Source organism: Etheostoma spectabile, chromosome 22 (assembly GCF_008692095.1).
Source record: "Etheostoma spectabile isolate EspeVRDwgs_2016 chromosome 22, UIUC_Espe_1.0, whole genome shotgun sequence".
Lineage (NCBI taxonomy): Eukaryota > Metazoa > Chordata > Actinopteri > Perciformes > Percidae > Etheostoma > Etheostoma spectabile.
This window is the reverse complement of record NC_045754.1, coordinates 5,952,176-5,978,070: the sequence shown is the minus strand read 5'-3', so window position 1 is coordinate 5,978,070 and position 25,895 is coordinate 5,952,176. Positions and strand designations below refer to the sequence as shown.

The following is a 25,895-nucleotide window of genomic DNA, read 5'->3' as shown; positions in this document are numbered from 1 at the left end:
GTTGGATTCTGTTTTTCTGCAGTAACATTCAAAGGGAAATGCAGAGTACTATTAATATGTTCCCCTGTTCCACAGGAATAAATTGGCCCACAGCTCCGATGTGGCACCAACGACTGCTGAGGCCTAACTGCGCACACATTGATAAATATTGGTTCATTTAATAATAATAATAAAAACAAATTATATTCCTATTTCCTAAATCATAAACACAGAGTAATTAGGGAAATATCTTGTTCTGAACTGCTTGAATAATAGTAAAGCTTATCAAAGCCCTCTTTTGCACAAATCATGCTGTTTCAGCAGATAATGGGAATTTAGAAGTAGAGTATAAGACCCGTTGCAAGTGAAGTGTGAATGGCATAGAAGATGATTAAACGTCCCACATATCAAGGGCTTAACATCGCTTCTTTCACCACAGCCCATTAACTGTAATATTATAAGGTCTTCTGAATGCGCAGTGGAAGAAGATGCCTTCTGAAATCAATTGATCTATTTAAGTATGTGGGTTATTTAGAGATCGTAGCCCCCATTTAATTGCCTTTTCAGAAGCAAATGTCATCACAATGTGACAGATAACGAGATCAAAAAGGCATTCAATTTTCAGTCATTGTAAAGTAGGCATAGTCAAGTTGAATGTATTTAAAGGGCTTTTAACAGAACAGCTTTGTCACAAAGTGGTTTCCTGGAGCAGATGAGCAGAAGCATCCACCTTGTTGTTCAGCTTTAATGGTGCCTAATTCACTGTAGGAGTTTGACCTGCATTTAATGTAGCACATCCAGCACTTCAGCTGCATGACACATCAGAATACATCTAAGACTAAAAATTGACCCTCAACTGCTTTTCTGATCTGACTTTGTTAAACAGAACTGGAGCTGTTACAGATCTCGGTAGCAAAACACCAAGTGGATCAAGATAATAGCGTTTAACCAATCGGATTGCAAGGACAGAAAAAAGCTGACAAAAAGCCCTAATGCTTTCATTAATTGATTCTTTTATTAGCCACAAATGTTAAATTACCTGATAAAAGTGAGGAATCAATTGCAGATCTCATGCCTTTTAAAGGTCCCATGCTCTTTATATATGCTTTTATATAGACCTTACTGGTCCCCTAATACTGTATCTCAAATCTATATTCCAGAATTCAGCCTTGGTACAGAATAACAGCCACTACAGCCAGTCCCACAATGAGCTTTCTTTAGTATGTGCCATTTCTGAGTCTGTAGCTATTGAGGAGGGGGGGCAAGCTAGATGCTGGGGGTGTGGCCTTGACCAACTGCCACTTTGCTCATTTGAAAGCCATGATGTCTCTCTCTCATGGGTGGGCCAAATTCTCTAGGTGGGCAAAGCAGAGAAAGGGGAGGTAACCTTGCTCCTTATGACCTCATACGGAGCAAGATTCCAGATCGGCCCATCTGAGCTTTCATTTTCTCAAAGGCAGAGCAGGATACCCAGGGCTCGGTTTACACCTATCACCATTTCTAGCCACTGGGGGACCATAAGCCCGCTGGGTGAACTCATATTAATGCTAAAAAACCTCAATAAAGGGAAATTTTTGTGCCATGGGACCTTTAAAGTAGTAAAGTAATCATAAAACATATCAGAGTGCCTTCTGCAAAAACTCAAAAAAATCCAAGTTTCATGAGGTTCCATTGTGAGTTCCATTCCAGTGTGAGAGTGAGGAGGAAAGGAGGTCATGAGAGAGTTAGTCGTGTGAGAGGGATTTTCGTCAGTTGCACAACAAGAGAGGGAGGTATTAGGCGCTGGCACAGAGCAGCTAAAAACTGTTGGACTGCTACAACGGCGATGAAAGGAAAATGTTTCGAGTGTGAAGAGCTTACTTTAATTATCAAACACAGGAGTCAACAGTATGGAGCACTGCGCCCCTCTCTCTCACACAGATATTGTGAACACAGCAAATAACTTCTAATACTCAGTGGCAGTAGAACGCTTTATGACTCCCGACACCTCCTTTGAGTGGTGGTACTAATGCAGGCCCCCGGGTGACTGGAGATGACAGAAGCAGCATGAACTCAGGGCGCAGCGCCTTACCATCAAGAGGGAGGTTGGGGCTTTGAATGTGTGGATGAGCAAGGAGGAACTATTAAGTGATGTGAATCATTCTAGGTGGACAAGGAATAATTAATATAAAAAGAGTAAGCAAGCAAATGACCCAGCAGAACGAATCAGAAAGGTAGGGGAAAAGTAATATTGAATAAGAAATTTGTTTAATATAATGGTATGTCATTTGTGTTTTTTGGACTGGAAAGGGTGCTTTCCTTTATTGGTAAGCTGCTGCATGTAACATTGGTATGTGTGTGTTTGATAGTTTGTGGTTCTAGAAACAACCCCTTTCTTTTCTAAAAGCTACAGAGTGCCCTCGATCAAGGCATTTAACTGCTCCAGTGCAGCTACTCTTTGGTCAACAGAATAAGTTAAAGTCTTTGCTGGGTGGCTGCCTCCCTTTCATGTGGTCAACTACCCGTCCAGGTTGTTGCTCTAAATCAGAACAAGCTCTTTAACAGCTTTCTTGTTTAAAGAAGGGACGCTGTGTGAGGAAACTTAAGTCAATTGGGAGTAATTAAGGACAGCCTCTTTATTCCAGAGAGATAATTTATCCCTGACGGATTCATTTCCATGTCCATCACCCGTTCCCTTTTCTTTCAAGCCCTCTCTGAGAATGTATTCAAATATGAATAATTCTTCTTTCCATGTCATGACACATCAGCCCATCCCACATGGAATTTTATCACAGATAAAGTTTGAGAAAAACAAGATCCTGTGGGATGGTGTGCAGCAGGAGCTAAATCCAAATTGAAAGGCACCATTACTCAAACAGCATGAACAGAAAAAAAAACTGCTAACAATCCTTCCAGAAAGAGGGCTTTCCTTCCTGAATGCTTTGGGAATATTTTTTTTTGCTGCAGATGGCTCTGTTGTAACACAACTAACAACTTTTCAGAGAATCACTTTGCAAGATTGTGGATATTTTGGTTGATTATCAAGTGTTTTAAGAGTTTCTATGCCCTTAAAGAGACTAAGGCCCAAGTAGATCTGACTCAAACAGCCATGACTTTTCCAAAAAGAGTCCATATTTTCATTTAAATTAGTTTTTATACACATTAAACAAAAGGCAAAGAAAATAAAATCCATTTTTAACTATTTTGGCCATACACGGTCATATTTACCGCTCTGATTTTCGCAGTATTGTTTTTAATCTTTCTTGCTGTTGAAGATGCATATTGGTTGCTTAGTAACTATCAGCGTCGCTGTCAGAGAAACATCATAAGCGGTCTCGAGTAACAAGCATCACCGATGGGCCGAAGGCAGGATGCCCTGGTTTACCCTGATCCAAGCCGACCTTTCCAAAGACACTGATCCATAAAGGGCTTTGAATTGCTCTGACTCTGGCCCAGGGCTGGACTGGGGTAACAAATCAGCCCTGGACTTTTGTGACCCAGACCAGCCCACCACAATCAGCCGGAAACCACCAATGCTTGCACTTCCCTTCAACACATGTACATACCAGCCACTAATACTGAGTGGTAAAAAAAATAGTGTGATAGTGTACTCACTGAGTCAAAAAGGCTGCCTGGCTCTTGCTGGCTAGATGGCTAAAGGTGCGCGTGGAGCATGGTCATCAAGACTTTAGGTCTGTAAATTAAGCTAAAGCTGCATTTGTGTACACTGTATGCAACTGAGTTAGGGGAATGTGGATGAATCAGAAAGCTGTCAGCCAACAAGTGGGCCAATCATATCATCTCTCTTTTCTCTATAGGCCGATCACAAAAAAAAAGAAGCTTTTGACCATTGTGCACCACATGCAGCCCACACAAATAGGCCAGCCCACTGGGAAATCTCCTGGTACTCCTGATGGATAATACATGTTTGCACTGGTCCCACATGGACATTGAATTGTCCTGAAAGATCCTAGGAGGAGTTATTACCCTCCTCCCATTACATTGTACCGTCCACAACTATATTATATGCTTCACATTATCTGGCAGACATACTATTCAGAAAGCAGAACAAGGAGAAGCAGCAGCAGTAGCAAAGAATGAATTAGTTTCTATTAGCTTTCTTTCATGTCCACACTGTGATTCGTTAACAGAGCATATGGAAAATCAGCAAGAGATGTTTTGAAGTCAACAATGGAGGTGTATCTCTGCATGTTTCCCAGAAACAGCAGAGAGAAACAAACTATATATTTAACGCGTGTTTTTCACAACATATACAGCATAGTCAGCCAAGAAGAGATGCCAAAATAACAGTCCTCAAATAGTTAAAAGGGTGATTAAAAAAAAAAGGGTTTGATTGTGGCTTCAGGTTGTACACCAAGTCCCAATGTTTTTTTTTTCAAAGTTAAATCGTAAAATATTTGGACCCCATGGGGAAAGTGGGCTTCTGCAGTAGACAGTAATATTTATAATATTAAATATAGATTAAATGGTTTATACGGCTGCAACTAAAGATTATTTTCATTGTCTATAAATCTGTCAGTTATTTTCTCAATTTATTGATAAGTTGTTTGGTCTGTAAAATGTCAGAAAATGGTGGCAAGTAATGGTCAATCAGTGTTTCCCAAAGCCCAATGTCCTCAAATGTCTCATTTTGTCCACAACACAAAGCTATTCAGTTCACTGTAACCGGAGAGAAGAAACTAGAAAATATTTACATTTAAGAAGCTGTAATCAGAAAGATTTTACTTTGGTTTCATAAAAACCTAACCGATTTCATCGATAAACAAAATATTTGACATTAACTTGATTAATCGATTATTTTGATTGTTTTTAAAATTACTCTTTGCAGCTCCAACTGAAACTAATGAATGAATATGAATGATCAAGCATGGAAAACTTAATATTACCCTAAATCAGTTCATTTCATTATTTATTGGAAGGCACCATTAACAACCTGCCATTACCTGCCAAGTTTGAATAAAGTGAATCATTATACTTTGATGTAAGCAGGGGCCTGAAGTGAAGGGCCAGCCTTTTTTTGCCTCATAAAGGTGAAAAACAGGAACGGTTGCTTCTCTATGAGAACTATGCTGTCCTATTCATGGTAGACTACTCATGGACATTGCGCCGTCATCACGTGCAGGGGGGTCTTGATGATATCCTCCCCCCAATTTCATCACACTTCTTGGGAGTGTTCAACAGCTTACTTCATAGCTGCTCTGCTGGGTTAATATGTGCAAAACAGAAGAAAACCTCTGCTGAATAAAACTATTTATACCCCATTTGCACCCTTAAAAAATGATAATGTGTTGTCCTTCAGGAGATATGGTACTTTAGAGCAGTCAATCTTTGCTTTGCTTGATTCATCTGCCCCTTAGGAGTAGAGGTAAGCAGGAGGTGAGGGTTGTCTCTAAGTGCCACTCACGTAAATGCAGCAAATCTTGTAACTTTATGTAGCTGAAGCAGGCAAGGCAAGGCTTGTGGTGGGAAGCAACTGGACCAGGGGCTAAACAGACTTATCTCCTATTATCACATTGATTTTTTTGATCTCTCTCGTGCTCCCTTCCTCTCTGTTTTCTTCCCCCTCTCCGCCTCAGAGATTCATCTGGAGTGCTGTGAACTCCTCCTCTCAGTGGGCAACTGTGAGATCTTCTGGCTGAGAGCTTTTAAAAGCCCTGTGATTGCAGACCGACCTAGCGCTGGGTATACACCTGAGACTTAGGTTGTTGACGTGGTAATGCCCACTTTTGCCCATGTGCCGGCACAAAATAATGCACACAGGAGGGGGATAAAGTAGAGCGCCAGAGCGGGTTATCCATTTCCAACACAATGTGCAAACATGCCAAACCCCTATGATTCTTTTAGTTCATGAGACCAGACTCAGACTAGATTGTTGACAGTTGACAGAGCACATATTTCCATTGCACCTTCAAGGTATGAGGAAATCAGTTCAGCTTATTGGACTTTGGAATGTGAACGATGAGGCCCTGAAGGCAGAGTGCAACACTCATAAGAAATGCAAACAAACATATTGATCTCTGTAATTACCTTCATTGTCCTTCAGGGTGAAGTTGGGATTAACTGGTAGAAGGTTCGGTAAAGCAAAAGAAAACCGCTGTCCATTGGCAAAGTCATCCTTATCCACTGCTGTGACAGTCTGGATCACCTGTTGTTTAGAGACAAACACACTTTTAATTAGCCACTGCACAGTTTGGAATCCCTTTTACACATTGATTGCATGCAGGACAAGGAGTTTAGTGTGTGATGCATGTCTCATGATTTGTTGTTCCTAATTGGACAGAGTCAGTTTTCCTCGGACCTACAGTCTTTTATCATTTTCTCCTCTACCTGTATGCTGTCTGGAAAAGAGGCACAATGATTTCAGAATATTTGGCTTGTGCCAGGGAACTGGCATCTAACAATGATAGGTGTGCTCACAGGGCAACCTCACTGCCACGTTTGACTTTTGTTACCCTTAATTGCTAAAAGAGATGGTGAGAGTGCAAGAGAGCCAGCCTTGAGAGAACAACAACCCAATAGCCCCTGTCACCATGGGGAGCTCTTATCTTCAATGTGAGATTCGGGGGTGTGCCTCTGTCTTTAACTGTGTTGTACTAAGATGTACTTATTGGGTGCTTGAGTTTAGTTACCGCTCAGGGCGCTGGTCCAGCACTGGCGCTGGCACTCCCTCTGACAGCTCTCCATTTGTGCATGAATAGGTCCTGAGAATGTGTGTGTGTGTGTGTGTGTGTGTGTGTGTGTGTGTGTGTGTGTGTGTGTGTGTGTGTGTGTGTGTGTGTGTGTGTGTGTGTGTGTGTGTGTGTGTATTTCAGGCCTGTGTGTAGTGATTACTAAGAAAACAGGGTGTAAATTGTAATTTCCCCACTGGGGATCAATACACAGTATAGATTATTGAAATTATTATTATTTACTTATGTAGATGTCATGGTTGACAGGGTGCCAATGGTAGACAATTCTGGCAGGAAAGCAGGGTTCTCTTTCTTCTAGTGTCAATGGCTGCACAGTTAAGTGGTTAGGGTTAGTGCAAAAAAGCAGCTAACTGCCACTTGTTACCCTTAAAAATGAGGAGACAGGGATGTCTGTAAAACTAGAGGAAGTTATGCAATTGGCTGTAAGATTGAAAATGCCTGCCTGAGGAAAGATCCCTCCTTGGTTGTTTTCTAAATGGGTGGAAAGTTGTTGTCCGTAATGCCATTTTTGGTTAAAAATATGACTGAGTTCCAGCTCTGATTAGAATTTCGGTAAAATTGTAAATGGAGGTCTGATGTTAAAGTACTGTACCACATTTCTAATACATATATTAATGAATTAACCGTTTCAAATCATTGAGGAGTACAATGCTGTGGTTGTTAAGGTTGGCAGGATTCCTCCTCTCACTGTCTCATCGCACTCATCTAGGTGTTGTATTTCCACACTCATCTAGGTGTTGTATTTCCACACTCTCCAGATCAAACAATCCATCCCTAAATCAGTTCATTTCATTATTTTTGGCAAGCACCCATAACCACCTATTACCTGCCAAATTTGGATGAAGTCAAAGTATGAATATTGTGAATCTTCATACATTGAAATAAGTTTATAATTTAGCTAACACCATGCTAACCCAGTAGGTTCTTTTAACTCTGAAGCTCTGTGTTATGGGGACTCTATGTTTTACATAAGTGATAATGATGTATATAATTGGCAAAGAGATGAAAATTATTATCATGCGTTCGTGGTATATTTAATTAATGGATAGGTCAGTTCTACCGGTGTATTGTTGCTATTGTTTCCTGCTGTTTAATATACCTTGAGAATTGATTTACAGAGGACTCTTAATTTTTATGGACACCAATCAGAAACGTATGTCTGGGGTATAAAACCTAAAATGAAAACAGACAGTAAAACATTAACGAGCAGCCCTATCCGTTCATACATGTTGCATTTGAGCGGTAAGCGTGCCACTGTCTCATTCAACAGCTAATAAATCTTCCCACTTAATCCCCTGGGCCAAAAACCCTGAGGCTGTAATGCAACCTTAATTCAAATTTAATGCAAACCTTAATTCAAACTTTTCTTCCACAAGCTTAAAACTATTAAAAATGTATTTAGTTGTCGGCTTCCCGGTCTTTACTCCATCATCCTTTGCCGAACCGCCCTTTCAGCCATTTCCGTGCTGCTGATTGCTCTATATCTCAAAAAACCTTCTTAATTCGAATGAATCAAAGACTACTGAGAGCAAATTGGAATGAGCTTCGATTTAGAGCCGTCATGGCTTGCTGCTGAGATACTCATTTTGAACGAGGGATGATTAAGCAGCTCTCTCCAATGCCTTTACGCTTTCTAACAGCTCAGCTCTCAGTGAGCAACCCAAACTGCTGAGGAAAACAATAGTTCAATGCAGAATGCATGGAGTCTGACATTAATGCACAGCTCTCAACACCCTCTCAGGTGTGTCGGCGGTGTAGAGAGACGTGAGGATATAGAGGGAGAGAAATCGAAGAGAGATAGGTGTTGCAGATTTCTCACCTGTCCCGGCCTAGAGCTCTCACATACAATGACCTCCTCGTCTGTAGCTATTTCTGGCGGATTATCGTTCACGTCCAGCACCTGGACGGTAACAGGAACGTGGCTGAGCAGGCTGGGGTTGTCTATAGCAGAGCGAGAGAACAAGTGACAGAGAAGATGAAAGTCAAATGTAAGCCTTAATAACAAAGTGGAGTGTCAACACCGTTATTTTAAACTGGGGCACACTGTGCTCTTCTACTTATGGGTTTTGTCTTAGGCTGTGCCAGTATAAAAGCACTGAAGGATGCAACGTTGCAGAAGGCAATTAAGCACATCTGATCATCAGCATGCAGCATTTTCTTGTCCCAGTTGGTGTGCTTGGTTGTAATGCATTATTTGGCCCCTTGTGCTGCATGAGCAACTCATGAAGCATGCAAATCCTATGCTTTACCTCCTCTTCAGCCTCCTCGTCATTTTAATATAAAGTAACCATTCATTTTTCATTTTTCATTTTAAATATGTATTTTAGGACTAGCATTAAGCTGTTAATTGTTGTTAAGATGTTAAACTAACCCTAACCCTTCAGAGACTACAAGAGGAACCTAGCAATTTGCTACAACCTGGCACACAACATCCATTATTCTTTTTGGTGCACTGTCCCTGTTCAAATAAATGAATTACAATTACAACCCCAGAAATATTACTGATGTGCCTTAGAGCAAAGCATTTAACCATTAACCCATGGGGAACCTCAGTCCCCAAGAGAAGAAGATTGCTTTTACTAGGTAGCTTCCAGTTAAAGAGCATGCTTTACAGTATGCATGTGTAGCAGGAAAGCGTTGAAAAATAGCATGCCCGCTCAGCGATTCCTGGTATAGGAAAAAGTCAAGCAGGCAGTCTTTCTATTAAACTAATGATTCCTGAGTTTTATTTACTTTATCTTGTGCATGAAGGTTCCCATGCCTAGTGTTTTATTTAGTACCTGCTGTATTATTAGACAATTGTTTCTTCTTTTTATGATAAGTACCAGATGATCCACCAACTAATTCAATCATGCATTAATTCTCTAATCCACTCACTCATTATGGGCCATCTACTCCTGGTAGCCATTAGAAAGCAGTGCAAAGTGTCTGAAGGATGGTTTGCAGTGAACTGTGCAGGCTGCTTTTTGTCTATGACACTGTTTGTCCCTGGTCATTCAAAGTGGTAAAAATGTCTCCTTTTTGTCAGTGTCTTGGCATTTAACTGTACCCTTGAATTCTAAGGAGAGGTTAGGAGATAAGGAAACATTAGCATGCAGCACCTCTGTCAGTTGGCATGAGATTTGCCTAATTATGATTACAAATTACCGAGTTACCTGATAGCAATTGTTGGAGTTAGCAGGGCCTTCATTGATTTAATTAATTCCAATGTAGAAAATGACACTGAAACAATTGGGACTAATTTGATTTTATAGTTAATTATAAGACAAATACATTCTATAACCTATTTGAAAACATTCTAATCAAAATGCAAATGATCTCCTTCATCCTTGTTTTCTCCAGACTTTAATTGCTACTTTCACTATTAACTCATCTGATGTCAGGTTTGTTTAAATACCATTTGTGGTTGTCATATCACTGTAAATACTGCTATTTAAACATACTTACTTACTGTCCTAATACCTGGAGCAGAACACTGTGATGAACTGCACCATACTTATTGTTAACTATTTTAAACAAAGTCCTTAGATTGGCCATGTTAGTTATTAAGAATCATGATAATACAATACAAAACTAATACTTTTCCTTGTTAAAAGCTAAATTTTACCATTGAAATGGGATATTTTCATGGCAGAACCCACATTTTACTCCCTAAATTCAACACAATAATTCTGTGACAAAGACTTAAGTGTTACGTGGTTTTAGTCATAATTTGGCAGAATTTAGCAGAATACAAGCATCTATGTGTAATGAGCTGCATACTCTTGACTGTGATCTATAAATACAATTTAGCAGACTGGTTAGAGTTAGAGAAATGATTTTAAAGAGAAACTAAACTGGTTGGCTGAATAGCTGCAGGCAACAGCTGCTGCTTATTGCAGCTTTGGTGAAGCCTTATGGTTCTTGTTTTTGTGCATTCTTTCCAAAATGTGTAATTGGTGGATTTGTGGCCTGACAGTTAGGCTACATAGACTGAGGCTACATTTACATTGGTACGTTTTGGTTAAGAGTTTTGGTCCAAAAGTGATCTTCATGCACACACGTGTTTTTTAGCTCCAGTAGAAAAAGTAATCTTTGTTTAAACTAACACAGCCCAAATCGCATATCTCAGCAACATTCTCGTATACTGGGTATGTGCATGTGAATAAACAGTGGGCAGCAACGTATACTCTGCCCGTTCCTGGTAATTACCAGCGTAACGTTATTAGCTGAGTTTCAGTTAACTAGACCAAATCAGTGTTGGTGTTGTCAAGGGTCTCCGTTTGCGGCCGTTGAAACAGATTTGAAAACCATGTTTTCAAATGGGCTCTGAAATGCCCGTGCAGTATAAATGTGAGGTGTAAAATTAGCAAAAGATATTTATTTTTAAACCAAAACATAGCAATGTAAATGTAGCCTCAGAGTCCTGCTGCGGTGGATGTGTGTCTGTTAACATGTAAAGTATTCAGTTTCATCAAAACATGTGAAGTGAACATCTGAATAAAATCTGCTCAGTGGCAAAATGGTGCCAAGGATTTTATTCTGTAGGTAAAGGGACAGTGTGCAGTGCAGACTCATGACGCCAATCTTTTTTATGGAACGTCCTTTTTATTGATATTGATTTTTAGACCTGGGCTATTTTCTGACTATATGATCCCCTCAGGGTGGCTGGTTATCTTGTAGAAAAGGGGGGCGGGAGGCTTCAGGGTAGAACTATAGCACCTACCATTATTTTGAATTTCTATTCTGTAAAGCATGTTGTTGTGGCAAAAGCTCACCCATTATTTCATGGCAATTCTGAGAACGATTTAGAATGTCGCATATTAGCTTGGGGCCAAAAAAGATGAGTGTGTAAAGAAAGAGCAATCTCTTTTAACTGCCTCTTTCCGGCAAGTGGATAATAGTATTTTCATGTGTTTACTACAGTCCCTGTAGGTCAAATATACCCTGGTTATTTTAAATGTGCATATGTCAGAAGTTGAAGAGAATGGTATGTATATTTAACCTAATGTATTACAAAATTGTAAAAAGACTTTCTAATGTAAATATACAAATACAATATACAGATATTTCTAAAATAAAGTTACATAAAATTGCTAATTCACATTAGCACTGAGACAGAACTAGAACATCTTCAAGTCTCCAGACTTTCTTTACCTTTCCAAGATGAAAATTAAATCATAATCTGTTTGTATAATAGGAAGAAAGACTGTTCACTCATGAGGAATCACAAAAGAGCAAACAGACGCAGCAGGTGCATTTCGTTGACTCGCCCACTTGTAAACATTCTGTTAATGGAAAGCAGGCTGGGTACCTACCAACCTCCGAGGCCATCACAGTGATGTTGTGCCAAGCCATGTCTTCTCTGTCCAGAGGCTGCGTCGTCCGTATAAGTCCACTGATTTCATCGATTTTGAAGTACCTTACTCCTTCTTCTTTGCTGTCCAAAAAGTACCTAATTAGGAAAAAGGAAAATATGTTCCTATGTATCCACTTTTCAAAAAACAGTGATGGAAAAGATCGCAGCAAATAATCTGCAGGCTACATGGCACAGTTAGGTGGCTGTGCCAAGTACGCATGAATTTTCTTGATTTATGGGTGAAAAGATGTCATGCCTTTCAAGTTAATGTAGTTGTGAAGTGAAGGTTACGTTATACCGTAGGTTTTATAGTATTAGGGCTGGATATCTGTACTCAATACCTTTTTTAAGGTATCAGTAGTAGTATCAACATCTCGATACAATGGTACCTGCATTCGGTCCTTTTTGCACCTATAAAAAAAGGAATGTTTGTATGGTTTTGTCTGCAGCCAATCACTGCAAGCGTTTATTGATTTACTGTGACATGTGATGTTGACGAAGTCGAGCACAGTGAATCTAATATCTAAGAGGTGGCAGTTCAGCATGCTGAGATGCTTCCATTCACAAGATGAGGTATTGAATGAGGTAGAAAAAAAGCTATCAAATGAAGTACTCTATTGGTAACGCAATCACTTTAAGGGTACTGCTATCGGTATCGTAATTAAACGATACCCAGCCCTATATTTGTTAGACTGCATTTAAATTAAATTTGTAACTTGAAGACAAATTAATTTGTGGTAATTGCAATGCTGTTGAAAAGACAATTAGTTGTAACTTTACGACTGCAATTAGTACACTTAAAACAAAGACGTTTACATGTCTTGTGACCTACAACACAGTGGTGTCTCTCTTGCTTTTGATAGAAGTTAGCAGTATCCAATCCAAGCTCCACCCGAGATAACTGATGGTATCATCAGTTTTTTTTTTTCAAACTATGGAAAGCTCCCTCTAGAGCCACAGGGTACATTAAACAACTGCTTTCCCAGACTGGGAATTACTGCTCATTATGAGTAAACTCACAGTTGTGTAAAAGCGGAGTGCCCCTTTAAAGCCAAATAGTACTTAGTTAAATGCCTCAAAACACAATGTAGGTACTAGATGTGTGTAAACGCATATGTAATATATATTTAATAGGTAACAAAAAGTATCAAACCAGAAATCTAAACCTTACGTTACTGATGTGCGATTCTGTCAACCAAAACCACGCTGTGAAATAAATGGAGTGTAAACGCAGCACAGGCCAAAGGGGATGCTCATATGTTTCTCTGATCTTCAAAGTGTCGTCCCAGCTCTAAAGCACACGGATAGAATAATCCTTACTGCTTTCAAACGGACTTTAGGTCTTGACAGAATGTTCTGAAAATACATATTATTAAGTCAAGAGCAATTATCTTCAATATTTAATAATGACAAAAGGCAATGTTCTGCTGCCAATGTTTACACTGTTGTAATGGCTTTCTAGCAACATTGTTATCAAACTAGGAGCAAAGCAGCCTGTGGAATACAAAGCAGAAAACGGGCTCAGCTGCTACTCTTATGAGTCCAAGCACGAAATGAGCATTGACTGTGTATTCCCTAATTTACTCTTAATGACCTATTTACACCTTTAATCCAGCATTCATTCTCCTGAGTAATATAGCCGACACTTTCCAATTGGCATGAGAGCAGGAAACATATAGGGATATTAATGCTAGGATTGGATTTATTTGAAATAATGGACTATTTTCGTTTCAGCTTGGATTGCTTACAAGAGTAGCCTACAGCCTCAGTAGAAATGTTGTCGTGATTTATTAAATACTCAGGTCCATAAGAGAATGAAGCCTTTTCAGCAGTAAAAGTTTGACTTTAGGTGCTAAGCATTTGCTTTCTCAAGAAGAGAAACGTGTAATTTTATAGCTTGTAGGAAAATATCTACTGAACAACACTATACTGGAGAGAAATCTTTGGTGTTAAGTTTGTGTGTTTGGTAATTTATTGTCTTATTCTTTCAGAAAACTAGCCAAAACTACAAGCTGGTACACCATGTAATGATTAGTTTCCAAAAACTTAAAGTTCATAGCAGAAAGTCTTTTCTTTTCTTCAGACATCCAATGCAGTAATTGTGGATAGATTGTTTTCTAATTGTAAAAGCTTCAGAGTGCAGTAAACATCAGCAAGACTAAAAGCCTAGTATTGAAGCCCAGTGAGGCGGTTATGCCTATTACACAGTACAAAAACAAACTTGTCAGATGCATAAAAAAAACGTAAAGATAACTTTGGTGTTCTTTGCTGTACACATTCCAACTCTTAACCGCACGGCACGCAGCCCCACGCATCAAACAAGCTGAATGATTGATCCAACTCTCTGACAGGAGGTGGGTGTAAGACGAAGACATAACAAAATATAATCTGAAAAACATGCAGGTTCACTCATGTGCTGCCTGGAGAAGCATGTTTAACCTGTATTATTTCGTCAGCCTAATGTTAACATGTTAGCATGCTGGGATTACAAATATATAGCTAATTGAAATGTAATCCTTCGTATTAGTGGTAGTTTCAGTAAAGAGTGAATTTTGACCTGGCGCTAAATAATATAGAGATAATAATCTCCAAAGTCATTGGGATTTACACTATTTTGTGGAGATCATTTTATTAATGAGTTGAATGTTTCCTTTAAATGACTAATCTGCTTTCAGAAGTATATTTCTACGTTTTTATTTCAATGTAAAACTACTAAAATATGTTAAAACTGGGATGTAATCAAGTGTCTTGTTTGGTAGCCTTCCCTGGCATTTCATTGGTATCTATTCAAAATTCAGTACGTCCATCAGCTTATTTGATAGTACAGCAGTTTCCACTTGAAGGACGTTAATACAAGCTGAAGACCGGCCTCATCCGAATTCATGCAAGTTAAAGTAACCAGGCCAATACCTTTCCCAACTGCTCAGATGATTTTGATAATGTAAAAGAGCAAACAGAGGTAATGAGCCATCACGACTTTGACTATTTAGATGTCAATTTAGACTACCATTTGAAATGTCACTTCAATGACATGTTTATTTCATTGCACGCATGGGCAGACTTCTGATGATCAAAGAGAGCCAAATAGCCTACTGATCCCTTCTGCATTCTGATACCAACACAGGGAGCAGTGGAACAGTTGTTTAGCTTTTTTTTTTCTGGGTTCAAGTGGCTGTTATAGAAATACCTCCTGCTGCCTTCGTCTTTATGTGGTGAACATCAAGAGTGATGTACTGCAGGAATGGTCGAGGAGGAGGTATCCCACAAGGAGAACAAGGGAACTCTTTCATATGTAGATTACCTTCTTGTTTACAACAAGTCTTTGACACATTCTTAAGACTCCGACATGAATCAAAGAATCATTTTTCCCAGTGTCTTGTGAGCCCCATGTACCAAGACTCAGTCCAAAGCGGCCATTAACTGTCTGTTGCCCCTCCCCCCACACATCCTGTCTATATCTGTCCAACTGGCAAACAGCCCTCAAAAAATCTTTAAAATAAAGGTAAGAACCACAGAGCTCACCTCTCCAAAACAAGGAGTACAGTAGTATGCTTATATGTCTGACTGTGTTTAATGCTGGCTTAGAAAACCTGTGGGCTCCGTAGCCTATGGCAAGGCTTTGAACTGTGATCCTATAACCTTTGTCATAGCAGCAAGAGAAGATTGCTTCTTATTGATATATCAGCAAATCCTTCTCTTATAAGAAGTTCCATGTTTACAGTTACTCCATTATTTACGCAGAGGCAATCTAGGGAATTTAAATGAATACAAGCAGTGCAGAGTTGCTTCAGTGTAACGTCATGGAACAAGGAACGCGTGCAGAGCTTAAACCTAGGATTAGGCAACTCCTTAAGGCCAATATCAATATTTTTAAAACAGTTCACAAGTATGTGGTTAGGTAGCATACAAATGTGTTAAGCAGTTGTATTGCCTCGGGTTACTTCACAATCTTGCAGACAAAATAAACTTTTATCAAATTTCATTTTGTTCAGAGGGAATGTAAAGTAGGAGGACCACACAAGGCCAGGGCTACTAAACATAATGCTGCACATCTCTTAATCTATTTGACATTATGCTCTCTAGTGATAGTTGAAAGCCACCTGAAAAATCCTTAATTTGGCAGACTCCATAATTAGAATATTGTCATACTGTGCTTGAAGACAAAAAACATACTGCTAATGTTGAACATGCATCATACATCATGTTGACTTATACATGTGCAAACTAGAGTCTCTAGTCTCTCGGAGTAAGTCAAAGCTTAAAATGCTTTTCATCAGAAGCTACAATTACAAGGTACATGCAAATTGGAGTTTTAGTTATAACATTTCTTGGAGGCCGAAATAATCTTAATAGTTTGGTTAAACCTAAGAGGGAAAATTAAAAGCACTTCTTTTTTGCAGAAAAATAAATCTCGCTGGTAAACCTGAATGTCAAAAAATAAACTCTGGATAAACGATGAATTAATAAGCAAGCCATTTCTTTTAAGCTGTGGACAAGTTTGGCAAGAATGGACTTTCTCATTATCAAAGTACATATGCTTTTCCACCTAGGTTAATCCAAACAGATATGGTAATCAGCCTTTTTGGAAATATCATAGAAATCCATCTGGCAAAGACTGGTGTGTTTCTAAGAAAATATATGACGTTTTTGGCAACCAATTAGTTGACAAAATGACAGTTCCATTGGCTGCCAGTCACATCTAAAAGAGCACTGAGCCTCAAAATAAGCCTCATAATATTCACAACCTCCTCTCTTACCCTTTACTTCTGCAGTGGGCTTGTCTGATATTTCTTAACAAGTAAAGCTGTAGATCTTCAATTATATTTAATGATGCAAAACTAATAAGACAGCATGCCCACAGAGCTGCACTGCCTCTGAATATTTGTACTCATTTATGCAGATTGATATGTAGGAGTTAAAGTCTCTTACCTGACAGGACTGTTCCTGCTGTCAGGATCTCGAGCTGTTACGACGCCCACCTCTGTGCCACTTGGTGAGTTCTCATATACGTCCATGATGTAATGATCTATAGAAAACACAGGAGCTTCGTCCACATCCCCAACTGTGATTTTGAGGGTGGCGGTGTCTTTGAAAGAGCCAAGATAGGAAAAACGCGGATCCATATGTGTATTCATCCCCTCGATGTGGAGAGTGTAGGTCTTCTTTCTCTCATAGTTCAGAGGCTGTTGGGGGGGGGGGGGGGGGGGGGGGGGGGGGGGGGGGGGGGGAAGGCACCATGGGAAAATATAATTAGCACACTTCTAGTACAAAGTAGTTACACTTTATCTGGATAGACCAATAAGTGAATGCTAACTTAGAAAATCCTCATCATCTTAGGTTTTTAGAACTTAGGTTTATGCTATTTTTCACTATTTATCTAAAAAACATTTTATTTATATTTATTTTCAGTATAATTCCATCCATAAGTAACACAATGACAGAATGTATGACTATTTTGATCATGGGTTTCACACACTTCCTGTAATAACACATCTAAAGCAATAGATCAGATAGTGTACCTTGGTGCAACATTTTATCAAATCGGGGGCCGGAGTCTCACTTGTGTCAGTTTAGGGGCCCTTGATGTGAAAATGTTTAGAAACCACTGACCTGAAGTAATCTTACAAACATGAAAAATTATAGTTCAATATTTCCAAAAATAAATCAGATGTATTATGAGTTGTCTGAGAGCTGTCAGTTTAATGCCATGAGTGTTGATGAGAAATGATAGTTACAAAATTGTATACTGCAAAATTGTAAGCCTCTTAGACCTATATTTTGAATGCATTTCCTACTTATTAAACCATAAAAAAATTCTACTTTTTTAATTATTTGGAACTTTTGGAACAGTGTACATCAGCAGCTACTCCTCTTTTACCTTTCTTCCACCAACTTTTACCACCCTCTGCAGATGGCAGAATTGTGTATGAATGAGTGTCCTCATATGCTTGTAAAGGAATTCTTACAAACAATATGAGGACTTGCTTTAACAGCACTACTTGTGGTCAAAACGGTACAGTACACCCACCTTTAAAACATTGTCCAAGCAAATGACAGATGGCTATTTCCTTCCGAGGAGTCTAGGAAATATCACATTTCTATCTTGTAGACAGCATGTTCTTACCTTTTTGAGGCTGATGATCCCCTCTCTCGTGTCCCTGTCTGTGAATATGGAGAACGTGTTGGCCCCCTCTGAGTTAATGATGCTGTACTTGATGTCTGCATTGATGCCAAGGTCCTCATCATTGGCTTTGATCTTCCCCACTGGTTTCCCTACTTGAGCTGATTCAGGGACGTACAGCTGGTAATTTTCTGTGGATGAACAATGATGTGATGAGATAGCCAAAAATACTCTTTTAAACACAGGTTGACCTGCCCCCACGCTGTCTGAATGTTCTCCTTAAAAGGCTTAGCTAAGCAATTTGATTTTGTCACCATTTGTTCCTGAGGGAATGTCATTAAAAATACTGCAATGCCTCAATTGACACTAAATGCTGAGCCGAGGTTCATAGCACTGCAGTGGAACAGATCAAACTCTGAGGCAGGTGAATTCAGTCAATGTTGATGGTTTTGAAATAGTTTTTCACTGCAGCACAAAATGAAAAACTCAGAGCAGTGGTGAATTGTGCGCAATGAGGCACTTTAAAAGACAACGGGTCACAACTTCATCATTTCTTAAATTTATCATTAAAATGGAGAAAATTCAGACTGCAAAAAAAGGGTTTTGATGAATGCTAGTCTAATGTAGCTAAATATGGAAAATGTAACTGCAATATTAGACTACTGAGTCACAGAATAATGAAGTATAATACATCATAGTGAGGAATGCTTCAGAGGTCTACAAGGGGAAGCCTCAATAATCCACGATTTGCTCTCTAAACCCTCGGGGATGGCTATACGGTTAATCATTGCATGCATGAAAAAATTGTAATTAAAATAATTTTTTCTCTGCAAATACAGATGTTGATGTTTCTTCTTTTCATTCAAGAAGCAAGGACAGTGAATACACTGTAAAGGATAATCTGCTGGTCCATGCACACAACTTTAGGACTTTGGCTCTAGTGTGAATGATTTGAAAAATGGATTTTCTTACAGTTATGTGCTATATTTCCACTTCCATGGGGGATATACAGTAAAGAGCTCTTAACAAATGCTTTTCGGATAATGGAACTGCCTCAGGCATCTATGGTGGAGGTCTTTTGCTCAAGGCCAAAATGGCTGAGAACAGCTGATTAGAATTGCAGGCGCAGCTTGGCTATTCAGTAAGCTATCTACTTAGGTTAGTAGTAGAATTTTAACACATTAACATTGGTTATTTTGCTAAATTAGCCTTCTGGCTAGTTAAGCAAAGATATAGATTTCTCAGGGTAAAGAGTTTTTAAACAGAGGCTATGGCCAAAGACAATGTAGTGTCTTCCTATTGTCTTTCCTAACCTCATTATTATTCATTCAACTGTTGTTTATTACTGGTTGTTCTGTTTTCAGGTGACAATGTATACACACTTTGGGGAAACATGGGCGGGTTGTCGTTGACGTCTGTCAGAGTGATGTTGATGGTGGTGGAGCCGGAGAGGCCTCCAACCTGGCCTGCCATGTCTTTGGCTTGGATAACAACGGTGTAATGTTCTCTGGCTTCCCGGTCCATGTCTGATAAGGCAGTCCTGATGATTCCTGCATGGATGGAGGAAAACAAACCATTTGAGCTAAAAGTGGGTACATAGGCACCAGCCATTTTAGATAAAAAAAATAACAATCAGTTTGTAGTTACCTTCAACTAATTAAGTAAAGCACATATCCTACCATGAAACATAAAGTTAGGTATTTTGAAAATAAAAACAAAATCAACCAAAAAATTATAAAAATGCTTTTTTTATGAAGACACGGAACTAGATCACTGTTGAGAGAATGAAGATATCACTGTTCCTGTCATTGTACAATATTTCCCCTATCAATACCTCTTTAAGTTACAGACTACTCATACAGCACCGTATCACCCTTACCTCTCAAGACAAATACTTTAAAAAGATTATTTGTTCATTTTTGGTTATTGTCAAGGTTAGCCTTTCTTCACTTTTCATTATATCGGAAATGACTATGCAACCTTGGATCGGGGAGAATGCAACTTTCAAAGGCACCCCCTCAATCACATTTATTACTGCAATACTACAGTATACACAAACCATGAACTTTCACAATTCTAACTCAGTGATATATGACTGCACCTCTGCCAACTACAGATAAACTGTACACAGGTACATTGCAACACAGTAAGACACCAAAAAGTCTTATCTTTGTGTCTGAGTTATTGAATGTAATAGCTGCATGTCGTGCACATATAATGTATCTGTGTTTGTGTGTCTTTGTGTGACGTCTCAACATGTCTGTTTGTCGATATTTGTTTTTTGTATGTCTATATCTGCCCTTGGGGGTTAATTCGCCATCTTAGCTCCTGAAACCACATCCCCACAGCCTGATTTAATATGTTCTAACAGTTACATCAGGGTTCATTGCAAATCCTGCTTTTCCCCAGTGACAAGACCCTCTGGCAACCATTGAACGTATGTTCCTGTGAACTTGTGAACCCTGCAATAACACACAGTGGCTGACCGGGAACATGTATCTGCTTCTTTTCTGTGATGTTGTTTTGTTTTGGTCTTTGAAAAAATTTGTCTCAATTTCATTGTAACCGCCCCTTAATGATTTCTCCAGTATAACTAAAGGTTAATTGAATATGGACTGCTGTTGTGAGTGGAAAACATAACACCAGACAATGTTTGATGAGAGGGCTTTAGAAAATGAATTTGGCATCACTGACAAAAAATGGAAGAAAATGTTGCAAATGAGAATATGATTCAAGCATATTCTCGTTTTTTATATATATATATATATATATATACAGTATAAGATTGAAAAATCAGTTGAGGATAGGCAATGCATACCAATCAGATATAACTACAGAAAGGATTGCAATTTGAAGAACACATGGTTATACACTTAAAAGCAGGACTCTGTCATTTGAAGAAAACATAAGAAACAGCCTAAAAGCATGATCATGCAATTTCAATGAAACGTTGACATAATTTAGTAGGGGGAATGCAGGAATGGAGAGCTGCAGATAATGTGCGCTGGGCAGTGCATCTGCCTTAGGCTTCCCATTAACTGCTCAGTCGTAGGACGAAGTTGGGGAAGCCCTTGTGGTAAATTTTCTTATATCTAACCCTAACTTAACCATTCAATAAATGACAGACAGACGAAAGGGGCCACTAGCTGGCCAAATTAAACTGTAATTGTTATTGTTAACACACAGCAACCAGCTCTACATAGTGAAATCAAATAAAGACTTGATCCACGGACAGTTCTCCTTACAGCTATGGTAATAATCTTCAAAGTTCTCATAACGATACTGTGATTGGACAAAATATTAAAATCCAGATACTTTTACATAATGACTTAATTGTGTATATTTCTTAACAAGCATTTGTAGTACAGTGTTGATGATTTCACAATTTAATGATCATTTATGCAAAAAAATCTGTAAGTGCTCTGTTTACAACAGCTTTAGTTTCACAAAAATATCATTTAGGAGTGAAGTTATGCAGTTTCATGAAATCCTATTTTCACAAAAGAGGCAGCTATAGTTCTGTTCTACAATAGGTCAATTTCCTCTTTCATTCTTCAAGACTATAGACAGAAACTAATCCACTCGCCTAAAGCAGAATAATCATTAAAAGTGGGTCAAGGAGTAAGGCAGCCAACAGTATTAAGATCCAGAGGATCTTAGGTTACACATCATCTGTCAAACTGAGCTGTGGCTGAGGTCCAATACCTCTGAACCTGAACTTATCAGCATTCAATGAACAAAAAAGGGGACTTTTTATATTATAAATGGCATTACAGACCAGAATGAAATATATAACTATAGTAGGCAAAACAAATAAAAGAAAAGTTACAAGAGCAGAAAGGAGTCAGCGTTCTGCTGAAAATTGCATTTGAGACTTGACTTAAAGTCAGATAATTGTGTAATCTTTACAATGTAAACTTTAAAAAAAAAATTGTTCTTGTTCATATTTCTCTACTGGCTAATGCTTCTAGTCTTTTCCATAAAACGACAGAATCAGCAACCCAGTTTCACGGGAGATCGTTAAATGGTCGCGTTATTTAATCTATGGAATCATGTACAATGACACGTTTTTATCGTGTTGTGAGGAAGATTTTTTAAGTAATGTTATTCAATGGGAAGCATGCTTTGTGGTACCAGCACGATCACGGTAGCGAGTACTATTAATTGCTGAAAATGTGCGTAGGGAGGTTGGCTGGGGTGGTGGATGGGTCAAACAATACAGGACTTTCAGCCCGGAATCGTGTCCTGGCGTGTCCTTTCACCGTTCTCGTTTCCCAGCGTGTAGCATATTGTTTCCCTTTTGTTCTTTTCCTAAACCCAACAGGTGCGTTCGCACAATATTTTTGACCAAACACCTCAAAATCGATACAGCAATGATTTTGTAGTGATGACTATTGGTGCTTTCACAAAATATTTACACAATGACATTTTTGATAAATAATCATCAGTAATGTGGATAGAATGCAAGTGGATAAAGGCTAAAAGAACAGCTGGAACAATCTGGTAAGATCAGAAAATGACATCACTTTACTGTAATGCCGCCTTTAAAACCAGGAAAAGACACCACTTATGCCATGTTACAATATTACAATGTCCAAAATCTAAGACCCTATCTAGTCTCACATCACAATATCGATATATCGATCTATTGTCCAGCTCTACGTGATACCGTGTTTGAATCAGTTGACTGGTTTCCTCAAATACCTCTTTAGTGCTACACAAAAACAGTCAAATGGGGGAATAAAGCAAAACAAAATGTAGCCAGGGATTCAGTTTTTTACCTGCTCTGACAGTGTCTTCTACTTGCCAGGTGCCATTTCATTTATAACAGTTCTGCTCGAAAATTAGTGGGGCAGCCAGCTGGACACTTTGTGTTGCAGGGCTTTATTACTGGGGATTATCTAAGCAAATTATTATCTTTGACTGCCAGGTAGATTATTTTTCGACACAATAAGATGTATGTGTACATCAGCTTTTGCATTTTTTTTTTTACCTTTGCAGTTTTCATTTATTTATGTAATTGTTCAATATTATATGTAGTTCTTGATCCAAGGGTTATATATTGTAACTCTAGTTCTAGTTGAATGATTAGCCTAACTAAATGGGAGCTGGCTGACCTGTGAGTTGGGGGTGAATTATACTTTGGTACATTCTGCCTCTCAAATGCTAAGGAGCCAGTGACAGACTGTGCTCTGTTTGAACCTGACCGAGTCGACGAGACAGATTAACATCATGCTGCCCTCCCTGTTGGAAATGCCAGAACTCTGTGTCAAGTACAGCTAAATAATATGTTCTCTGTGATCTCAGAGTCCAACATGTCAATATACACCTGCTGTAAGAATACTTTGAAATATCTGTCTTCAGGTTTCAGGGAAAATAAAATAATGAAAGCAATGTATTGATTATGTACCGATTATACAATTTTGCACTTAAAACACACTTTGATCATCAGTTGGTGACCCTTCTCATGCTGCTAACTGCTTTGTTTTTTTGAATCCTTGAAGTATTTGATTTAAATAATCATAAATATTTTTATTTTACCCAGCTGACTTATTACAAATAGAAACATTTAATCACACTGATGGGGTGCCTGGGGAAAAAAAACACATACAACGTCTGTCTTTTATATTCCACAACACTACATGTTAATTAAAACATTTCCTAACAATCAGGGCATTTTATTATTTGCCAAGCTGTTCCTTAAAAATGTCAGGTCTCAGCATGAATCTGCGGTATTTCTTAGTTTCAAAACTAGTCAAAGCACTTTCAGCCACTTCTTGTAATAAAGCAGGCACTATACAATCTATTGGAAAAACTTTGTTATTAACTTGAGACTTAGCATTACTTAAACTGGGGTCCTTGAAACACACAGATCTTGGCAAGTGGCCACACTTTCCATTAAAACAACACCAAGACAGATGATCTGACCTTTCAAGTCTCTTATTACCCCTGTACTCATGAAGGCGCATCGCTCCCAACCAATATTTCACAGCAGCGGGAGTTAGAACAATGTCCACACACCGATAATATGAGGTTTTCTTTTTGGCTTTGGGAACTCCACTGTTGTCCACACCAGTGAGAATGAGCTTTTGTCAACAATTTGACATCAAACACATTTTGAGCCCTGCTGTTTCGGAACATTCAAAAACAAAGGAACTACTCAAAAGGGAGAGAGAGAGGAGTGTGCAGGAACACATTCACAGCTGACTCAATGCATCACAAATGTACATTCACTGAACTGCATTTATTCTTGAATGGAATTCTTTAATAATACGGAAAAGGCTACAAAAGGTATTTGTTGAAAAATGTAAGTATCTGAGAGGTATGTCAGTACTTTGACACGAGGATCACACCCCTGAACTCTCTTTCCTGACCATTTCTGAGCCGTTATACCTCAGATAGTTGCTGGTAAATCTCTATGGAGCTTGTCAGTTAATTTAGAAAATAATTGAGAAAGCGCTGACTTCCTTGAACCTGGGCCCATTTGACACAGTGAGGTGGTTAGCCTTTTCCTCAACCTCCCCAGTCTATTAGAGTTGATACCATCACACGATCCACCTCTTTGTCTGGCTGGAAACTTCTAAAGGAGGACAATCTCCTGGGTGAACAAAAAGGATTATAGGAGATTACAAAAGCACTCTTCAATCTCCAGCTTCAGGAATCTTGGTTTTTGGCTCATCCAATGCGATGTTATCCCTGTGTGTCTGCACTCCAACAGCATTTCAGGAGAAAAAGGTAGATAACACTAACCAGAGCAGCTATAAAAATCATAGAAATCATAATACTACATCTCTTGTATAAACATTTTTTTTTTTCTGTTCATTTATTGGAGCTTATATCTGATTGAGAATAATTGGTTGGCCCGCTCCAGAAAACTGATTGCCAAAGTGACAGCTTCTTCCGTGATTTAACCAGAGGTAAGATTTAATCCATGAACTGCAAAATCTTGATCTGTGTCAGCTTCTTCAATAAAGTCAAACACTTCCAAATCCCAGATCAGCAGAGAAATTAGCCTATTTAGAATGCAAAAGGGACATAGGGGTTTTGCAGTTTGGTGTGTTTTTGCATGCGTGTGTGACCCAGTACAGATGTGAGGTGGGGTTGGGGGGTGCTGTCGACAACGAGACTCAACAGGAACAACCTTGATGTCTCTGCGGGTAAGTGACAGATGCACAGCGGTGATGGGAAAGACAGGAGTTACGACCCGACTGTAAAAAAGGATAAATGCAGCCACCGCCTAAGATGTACTTTTGCTGAGAAAAGGGAAAGCTCTTAATAAAACCGCTGGCCTGCAGTTTTGAGATTTGCAAACAATGTGATCAAGTAAATCCATTGCAGCAAATGTTCACCCCACAGTTAGCATGTCACTTAGCAAATCTAACTTCTCGGGTGATGTGTCAAGCTAGTATTGTAAAAGTGAAAGGGCTTTGCCAAAGTGAACCTGTCAAACGTACATTAGGCACCATTTGCAACTTGTATCCTGAGGCATTTACATTCAGTGAGCAGATAGAGGTTCAGTCTGTCAGTCAAATACGCCGGTGCCCTTGTGCATCCGCTCTTGTTATTGACCAAAATCCCAAGACAAGTCACAACATAAGCAGCAGGTAGAGGGTTCAGGGTCTCATAAAGGACACCTTGTCAGGATTTGTAGCTGTTGGAACTGAATGTAGCAAACCTCTGTCACAATCCAGCTTCTTTGTAAAATGCAACACATGTTGAAAATGTATAATAATGATAGCTAGATAGAGAGATAGTACTGATCCACTGT

The 25,895-nt window shown here is 39.0% G+C and overlaps 1 protein-coding gene across 1 annotated transcript in view; it reads right to left on the bottom strand.

Moving 5' to 3' along the window:
• The window catches only part of LOC116671947 (cadherin-18), an 87,467-nt gene that overhangs the window by 15,908 nt on the left and 45,664 nt on the right, over positions 1–25,895 (bottom strand). Inside the window, exons 5-10 of the mRNA XM_032503437.1 lie at positions 19,510–19,677; positions 18,131–18,318; positions 16,936–17,189; positions 11,966–12,102; positions 8,488–8,609; positions 6,007–6,124 (exon numbers count right to left, since the gene is read on the bottom strand). Of these exons, the coding sequence (XP_032359328.1) occupies positions 6,007–6,124; positions 8,488–8,609; positions 11,966–12,102; positions 16,936–17,189; positions 18,131–18,318; positions 19,510–19,677 (987 nt within the window). The remainder of the gene's footprint in view (positions 1–6,006; positions 6,125–8,487; positions 8,610–11,965; positions 12,103–16,935; positions 17,190–18,130; positions 18,319–19,509; positions 19,678–25,895) is intronic.